At 33.7% G+C, this 8,832-nt stretch overlaps 1 protein-coding gene across 1 annotated transcript; it reads left to right on the top strand.

The window, feature by feature from the left end:
• The first annotated feature begins 213 nt into the window (after nt 1-213).
• On the top strand, nt 214-1,742 carry LOC141483917 (uncharacterized). The gene is made up of 3 exons (XM_074178981.1): nt 214-724; nt 784-1,005; nt 1,066-1,742. The coding sequence occupies exons 1-3, from the start codon at nt 554-556 to the stop codon at nt 1,711-1,713; spliced, it is 1,041 nt and encodes a 346-aa protein (XP_074035082.1). The 5' UTR covers nt 214-553; the 3' UTR covers nt 1,714-1,742.
• Nucleotides 1,743-8,832: the final 7,090 nt, after the last annotated feature.

Raw genomic sequence — 8,832 nt, 5'->3', positions numbered from 1 at the left:
TAATTTATGTAAAACCTTCACGCAGAGATATTCTAACTGAAATAGACAAACTAGAATGGCATGGTCCGGGAACTCCCACCTTAATCACAAAAACGGTGAATCGTTCTCCCCAATGTGCTATTCGAAAAACAAAAACCGACAATTATTTCTCGGTAGTGTTTTTCAACAGAATAATAAAACGACAAAAATACATGAAAAGCATTAAAGTTATTTATGTATCAAGGGAATTAGGAGGGCCTTAATTACCGATGGCAAGGTTTGCGTCCCGAGGGCCTCTGGCCCGAGGGACAGCAATTGCCTGAGGTTATTAAGGCTCATTAATTCCCGTGGTACATAGATAATTTTATTTCTGACCGATTTCAATAAAATTTTGTTCATTTTTGAAACGGAAAAATGTACCAATTCATTACCTTCCCGGTATATTTGAATCAGGTACCGTTGATTATAGTAGAGTTTTCTTGTTGCTAGGTTGTTGCTATGTTACTTGTTTATAAACAGAACTTTGTTATCAAGCTGTGTTTGCGGTGAAAACGTGTTTTCTACCCCAAATATAATGGAGGATATTTTGAAAAAAGCTGAACAAGCAAGAGAATCATTAATTCCATCGAAAAGTGAAGCCGTATACCAAAAAGAATACAAGATATATCTGGACTGGCTGACACGGAAAAATGTTATGCCAAAAGATGTCACTGAAACTGTATTTCTGGCATATTTTCAAGAACTGGTAAGGAATTTTCTATGTTTTTCGATAGATTTGGTAGTAATTGTGTTTATTCGTTTCAGTCAGAAACGTATAGTCCGAATTCTTTATGGACTAAATGGTCAATGCTAAAATCGATGGTGACTATACATGAGAAACGAGATATCACCAAGTTCAATGAACTACAGGCTTTTTTGAAACGGAAGAGTAAGAGTTATAAGCCGAAAAAGTCTGCTGTTTTATCTCCTAAAGATGTTATCAGATTCCTAAAGGACGCTCCTAATGATATTCATTTATTGCATAAGGTAATTTTTTTCTTATTATTTTCCTTTTTGTGTGTATTTATTTCCTTTTTTTTGTTATAGGTTGTTTTGATTATGGGTTATTTTGGAGGATGCAGAAGTCAGGAACTTTTGAATATGAAGATATCGGATATAGAGGACCGGGATTCCGTTATGGTAGTGAACGTACCGGAAAGTAAAACTGGTGTATCGAAAAAATTTACAGTTGTGGATGAAAAAGAGTTCTCCGCTTTGCCTTTATTAAGACTTTATATGTCTTTGCGTCCTAAAGGTATTGAACGATTTTTTTTGAGCTTCCGACAAAATAAATGTACATCTCAGCCAATTGGAAAAAACATGTTTAGGAAAATCCCCAGCAAAATCGCAATGTATTTAGGATTGCCAAACTCATCTTCCTATACGGGACATTGCCTTCGTCGCACTTCTGCTACTGCTCTAGCCAATGCAGGAGCAACTATGACTAACTTAAAAAGACACGGAGGTTGGAAAAGTTCCACGGTGGCGGAGGGGTATTTGGAGGATAGCATCGAATTGAGGAATAAAACGGCGCGTATGTTGTCTACTTTGTCATCAGAAGAGGCAGGTACCTCGACTGTAGTGAACAGAAGCTCTAGCCATACAAAAGAAGAAATTGTTTCCAGTGGCGGAAGTAATTTTCAGGGAACATTTCAAAATTGTACATTTATTATTTGTAATGACGTGAATAAATAAAATATGGTTCAGTTTTCATTTCTATTTATTTTTACTTGTGAAAGGTAGAGGGAATTATAAACCTATAATGTCCCAAAGGAGTTATGACCCTCTTTATTGATAGCGTAATTATGACGATATAAGCTTATAATATCCCGGTCAGAAATAAAATTATTTTAACCGTTTCGAAAATATTGTTCAGAAGTAAGTAGTACAATTACTGACCAACTACTTTATTGACCTTCGAAACACCTCAACTTCGAAATATTTCAAGTGAATAACTCTGTAAATAACAAACTATCCGCAAGTGATCTTCATTTTCACCAGTTTTTTCCTTGAATGTTCTTCAAAGATTTTCGAAGTTATACGGGATTATTGAAATTTAAATGAAGATTAAATATATTAATTTATGATAGAATTCAAGAAAGTCCTGGTTTTTTATACTATTATTTGTCTGACTGATCTGAAAAATATTTGCCATGCAATATTACATCACAAATTCCTGCTGCAAGTTGAAAACTTTTAGTTATGAATAGAAGATCGAGAACAATACTAGTTGACCACTGAAATTATTTTTCATAAATGAAATTGAAAATGATTCATATTCATCCGTAAAATGTATTTATACTTTTCCTGATATAGCTCACCATTTCATTACCGTCGAATACAAAAATAAACCCACGTGCTCTGAAAAACATTGTTTACAAAACTACCAACATACTTGATGTCTTTTCGAATGCACCTTGTGGAATAAATATAATGGAAACAGTTCTAAGATTTTTTTTTTAATTTATTGGTTCGAAATTTTGAACTTCATACTACTTCATTATTTTGTTTATGCCAAATTACAAACCAGATAATACTGTACTTTATGTTTTTCTTATTAACTTTATGAGTGAAATGGAATTTTGCACTGATATTAAACTAACCGCATAGGTTAAAACTACATGTATAATAATAATACCTTGTTTTAAATGTTTCACAGGTTTTTTGTCAGTAATTTTAAAAAAATGATCTTGGCAACACCTTAAAACTTATTCATAATACTTTAAATTTATTTTTCTTCCTCCTGTGTTCTTTTTATTCTGACTCTGCATGCAACATTGCCAACTTGTTTTTCAGGTCGATTTGATGCTTAGTTTCGAAATTAAGAAGTATTTTCTATTACGAAACAAAGACTCCATTTTTGGAGTTTTGTAAAAGAGACATTCGATTGAGTATAGTATAATTAGATAGTTATGTCGAATATTCATTCCTGTATCTTTTTCTGCAGAATATTACACATTTTGGAACATGCCTTAAATGGAGGTAAGTCTCAATGGTAGTGATGTCACAGTTATTTTTGAAACTTCTATTTTCTTTCTTATAGAACTAACGAATAATATTGGCTTCATTAGTTTTTTGGCAAGCCCTATTAGCCTTGAACAGACAACGTGTAACCTCAGGGCTAGTACTAGCCTCCAGAGGCTCCAATAAATTCAAGACATCGCCAGAACACACGATTATCGTCAAACTCAAACCAATCCGTTTAATCTTTGACCAATGCGTAATAATGACCAGATTCAACGCCAGAACCACAATGAACAGTGACTGCATGAAGATTATAATAGTGGTCTGCTAGATTGAAGTGTTCATCTATTTTGAACCTTCGTAAGAGTTTGGTGCTTCCGTCAAATGTTGAGTCATGTTTGAAGATCATCAGTGTCATTATTAGATTGACTAGTGCCTCAGCTATACTTGTTTTCTTATAATAGTCAGTCAGTTTGGCGCATGTTTGGCAATACAGTTGATCATCAGCCGTTAAAAGTTCCATTTTCAGATGATTTAACACTAAGTTTTGCACGGACTGGTTTTCAGTCATATCAGGAAACGTTAGTTGAAGTTCCACAAAATCACATACGTTTTTGCTACCTCTTGAACATTTACTACAAAGTAAACAAGTGAGGATTCTTCCCTGTTTCAATATATTATTTAAAATAAAAGAACTTTTGAAGCGGTATTATCGAATTATGAAAACTATAGATTGTGCTTCAATGTAACAACTCAATAAAATTATCCAATAGTAAAATATTCATTAGGAAAGTAATGAAAGTGGTTAGTAGAAATAGAAAACTGCGCGTGCGCAAAGGTTCTGTCCCAAATGACAAAAAAACGTGAGAGGTTTATTACTCCTGGCCACTATTTTTATTTTAGTTAGGGCACATTTGAAAATTCCTAAATAACAACACCCGTGGAGATAAGAATCCTCAATCTAAGGTGTGTATACGTGACGAAATGATATCACTTCATATCACTAACAACTTTCGAACTGCCAATCGTCGTAGGAAGTCTTGTCGTGGTAATGCGGGGCTCTGCGGTGCGGCTTTCCCTGGTGGAATCCCTTATGGATTATGAAAAAACCAAAAACACAAACCTGAGTCTACAAAGAAGATGGACCTTGCCTCGATGTAAAGGATCAAGGATCACTACAGCACAAATGAATTTCTAAGTGATGATCTTCAACATATAATACATTCATAATATGATATAGGTATTCACCGTTTCTTTAATCATGTGGTATCATTACTATATTCTAAACCGTAGAAGATATGAAAACGATTAAATGGGATAAAAGGTAATTTTCCTAGAAAGCAGTACAATGCTCGATGTAAAGGATCAAGGATCACTACAGCACAAATGAATTTCTAAGTGATGATCTTCAACATATTACATTCATAATATGATATAGGTATTCACCTTTTCTTTAATCATGTGGTATCATTACTATATTCTAAACCGTAGAAGATATGAAAACGATTAAATGGGATAAAAGGTATATTTCCTAGAAAGCAGTACAATGCTCAAATAAAATTCACAGGGTCGTTTGCCCTTCTCGAGTTGTACAGTTTCAGTTGACACGGCAAGAAGAGCACTTCAGCCACGCCACTGAAGATGACTGCCGCAGTTGTAGTTGAAACGTTGGAGATTATAACCAAAGAAAACCACGGCAAAACTCAGAAACCAACTAAAATATGGTTTATTATATATTTCATATTTAAAATATACCCCAATTTTTCGTTGTCCACTTCACAGCTCAATAAATTCTGTCAAATAGGTGTTTTTGTTTTGTTTGCCAATGAACCCTAGCTAGTAAAAATATATGTTTATTTTTTACGTTATGTATTACCGAATTATTATTTTATTTCAGAATTAATTTTAGATCAGGTGTATCTTCAGAATTTTTTATTCTTCGACAATAAACCATTTTGATTTTTTATAGGTCAATTCGATTTCGAAATTTGAAAACATACGAATATTATAAAAGTACCGTATTTTTTTCTATTCGACTGAAATATCTAAGTAAACGGGCAAGCGGTTACATGTTTCTGGCATTGTTCCTGAAAGATTGATCATTTTTGCCACGGAATTTTTGGCTTCATTCCTGAAAGACCGCCAATTGACTATTAAAGCGGGTTAATCATGATAAGAGGCCTGGAATTTTTTCTTATATCTAAATGCTTTCAGAAACGAAAAAATAATTTCAACTTATTTGTTCCGTATTGGCTTCATCTAGTAATTAAATTGTTATCGTACTACCGTTATTCTTCACTGAGGTTTATGCTTGAGGAAACTATTGTAAAACCCTTTATAGTGAAAATCATACAATAAACTGTAATAATCAGTTTTTTACTATGGATCGGCCACTTCGTATCAATTAGGAACATAGTTCCGAAACTAGAACAGAATTGCTCCATACCATTCCAGAAAAGCTGAACAAATTCCTATTACGGCCATAAAAAAGCTGTAATTCAAGACTAGATTCGTTTGAAAAGTATACCATTCGAGGATAATATGGTAAAAGCAGAACTTTCAAGGATAGTGAATGAACGTAATAATATAAAATAATAGAATAGTATAACGTACTCCTCCTTACCATTGCGAGCTCAATCCAATAGAGCTTATTTGAACGGACATTAAAAACTATGTTGCCAAAAATAAACTTTTTTTAAATTTTGTGATCCTTAAAATTAAAGTGAAGTTGTTTCGTCTATTACCGCTGAAAGATGAAATAATTGCGTAGGGCATGTGATAGATAAAGTAGAAATGATTAAACCATCTAACGGATGATTTAGTTGGCAGAAATCCGTCGCTAATTAATCTCAATTATAATTCTTCTGGTAGCATTACTTCAGTAACTGAGTAATCGGTCTAAAATGACAAAAGATTTACTATTATTCTTCTAATTTCTACGCTAAAACAGCAAAAACCTGTTTATCCGTTTCTCCTGCTGAAATGAAATGACCCCATTTTTTTGTTATTACAAAAAAAATCGGTCTTTCCTTAGTGCGATTCTGTATAAGCAGCCTTGTCTGGGAAAGCACGTGCACTATGCATGATAATGTTTTGGAGCACTCCTTTGGTTGAATGGACGGAGTTTAGGCTCTAGTCGGCTCCTTGCAAAGAAATCTAAAGAGAGAGAAAGAGATTTCGTTCTGTGGTCGATGTGTGAAACTAGCTACCTATCTGACAAAACAATAGTAATGTATCACTCCAGAAGGAATAACATGTCACTTGGCGATTGTTGTACCAAACAGCGAGGAAAATGCTGCAGTACCACGGTACACGGTGCACGAAACTGATTTTTACAGGCATCGGGACTGGATTTGAAAAAAAATATTTTTAAGCGCCTTTCAATATAATTTTATTGTTTCTGCCTTCAACAATTTATATGTAATTGTTTGGAACAAACTTCCTCATTACAAATTCTACAATGGAATGAATTTTTTAAGACAGGAATGTAAATTATGCGCTTACTTTTGCTATGATTTCTGAGGTTAGTCCTCTTTTTGAGGGAACACAAAGTATTTATTATACCGGATGGAAGATGAATGATTTTCAAGTTTTAAGATTTCTAATGCTTAACAAAATGAAACTCAACATTAAGTAAGCAGCTGAGAATTCATGCGTTGATTTCAATTTTTTTGTTCGCCATTTTCCATTCCGATTGATAGAACGGTAGCCGGTTGGGTTGGCGTGAGTGGTTGTTCTACTCATTCAGTTGACCGCTATGTGAAACGGTGGTTCGAACCATACGGCCGGATGATCGATTTTTTTGCTTATCGTGTTAAAAATCGCACGTTCAAATGTAAGACCTCAGTTAAATTCCGACTTCTGAGGGTTGTCGTTCGTAGGGAGCGTCAGTTGGTTAACGAAAACCAAATTTCAACAGATTTAACTTCCAATATTTGAACGAAAGTAATAAATTGATGTATGTAGCCATTAATACGTGGTAGGAGATTATAATGAAAATCGTGAAATAAAACTTGATATTTTTTTCCACTTGTATTTGTAACTAATGTTACTACAGTTTCGTCCTATACGGACATTTTCAAACGAATACAATAAACTGAAATAATTGATAATGTCAACCCTTACATACAGCGTGACTCACGGTCGGTGGTAGGTTAGACGTTTGTAGTAAACGCAACGCAGGATTTTTCTGAAAATTCCACATTTTACCTGTCCTATCGATCTGAAATATTTTCAGCATTGCGACGTTGTCACTTCTTCCAAAATTTCCTAGCAACTTAGTTTTTTGAAATAGAACACCCCGTGTATTAATACATTTTTGGAATTGCTCTCTCGTTATAATACTGTTTTGTTGATAATGTCCTATACCTATCTCTATCGGTTTTCGAGATAAAAAATAGTTTGTGCTAAATATGGTCCAAAACATAGCCCTAATTGAACTCAAGTACATCAGTACTCTCAATTCATGAAAAGATAATATTTTGACGATAGTTTGAACAAACTCGAAATATTTAATCAACACCAAGAAGTCGGCTTCAAATCATAAAGGGCGTGATAAAATTACTAATATTTCCATTATGCATAAAAGTAATCGAAAGTTCATTTTTTAAAATTAGATCTCTTGTATATTATTCGATAAATCGAAAGATGATGAAAAGTGCTTTAAAATGATATATCATGTCCCTAAACCTAAATCGTAAAGTTTTCTTAATGAAGTCACTCCTGGAAACATATTTTTTTAAGAATTTTGTTTCAGATAGTAGTGGAATTATCAAGCTTATAGAAGTTGAGTTACTTTTATAAGTAATCTACAAATAGTTATCGACGGTGTTTCAAAACATTTTCCAAAATGAATGCAAATTTTGATTATTCAAACGAAGTTCTTATGAAATTATTCATTGTATACCGACAGTTAATCAAATCATTGCCAGAACTTGCAGAAAATTCAATTAAATGTGTCCTGAATCAATACCAATGAACGAAACGAAGTTTTTAAGATTACACAATAATTTCCTCATCTATGGCTCAAAGTTTCCAAGAATCAGGCATTTCTAGGTAAAAAGTAAGATTTTCTGGGCTCTAACATATGAAAGTACAGAAAATAACAGAATTTGGATGATTAAAAATAACGAAATTGTAAAAAAAATATCACATTTTTACAATAAATGCTGGAAATGTTGTCCATTACATTCTGAACATTTCTTTTGTACGCAACTCGTGGTTGCTTTTTCAATTTCATGAGGATCCAGATCTTCAATACACCGCACTATTCGCCGTTGTAGTTCTTATTTGGTAGGCACTGGAGTACTGTACACCCTTTGTTTAAAAAAAGCCATAAAAAAGTCAAGTAGCGTGAGATCCGGTGATCTCGGTGGCCATCCTACGACCCTAAACGCCTAAACCAAAGATCGTCAAACATTTCGTAAAATTTTCTGGAAACTTCCTGTTGAGACCACGAATTCCTATATTCCTCTGAAGGCAATTTTTCGAGGAAACCGGTAACAGCCGTACTTAATATTCGAAGATATCTCTCTGCATTTAGTGAGTCACCAAACCGTCACCAAATCGTCATAAGATTGATATTTCCACGACTTCCTTGAATCAAATTCTTCAAAAATAATTTTTCGTACAACTGTCATCAAAAATCTCTCTAAAAGAAACATTTCAATCTGAACACCTAGTTGGAAAGAATTATTTAGAAAAGTTCACACATGCAGTTTATGCAATTGGTAATAGTAATAATTCCCTGTGAAGTTACTGACGAAGTGGTATTCAGTTCAACTGAAGAAAGTCCATCATGACTAACCTATAATAACATTTAAATAACTTGTGTTGGCGTATGTAATTGGA

This window comes from Leptinotarsa decemlineata, unplaced genomic scaffold (genome assembly GCF_025532065.1).
Source record: "Leptinotarsa decemlineata unplaced genomic scaffold, Ldec_3_MD MMD2_tig00004307_RagTag_RagTag, whole genome shotgun sequence".
In the NCBI taxonomy this organism is placed as follows: domain Eukaryota; kingdom Metazoa; phylum Arthropoda; class Insecta; order Coleoptera; family Chrysomelidae; genus Leptinotarsa; species Leptinotarsa decemlineata.
The sequence above is the reverse complement of the archived record's forward strand: the minus strand, read 5'-3'. Positions and strand labels throughout refer to the sequence as shown.

What these genes read in the sequence shown, in the direction of transcription:
- LOC141483917 (XM_074178981.1), top strand. Translation starts at nt 554, where the DNA reads ATGGAGGATATTTTGAAAAAAGCTGAACAAGCAAGAGAATCATTAATT. An exon ending in TGGCATATTTTCAAGAACTG is followed by an intron (nt 725 to 783) that starts GTAAGGAATTTT and finishes TATTCGTTTCAG; the next exon opens with TCAGAAACGTATAGTCCGAA. An exon ending in ATATTCATTTATTGCATAAG is followed by an intron (nt 1,006 to 1,065) that starts GTAATTTTTTTC and finishes TTTTTGTTATAG; the next exon opens with GTTGTTTTGATTATGGGTTA.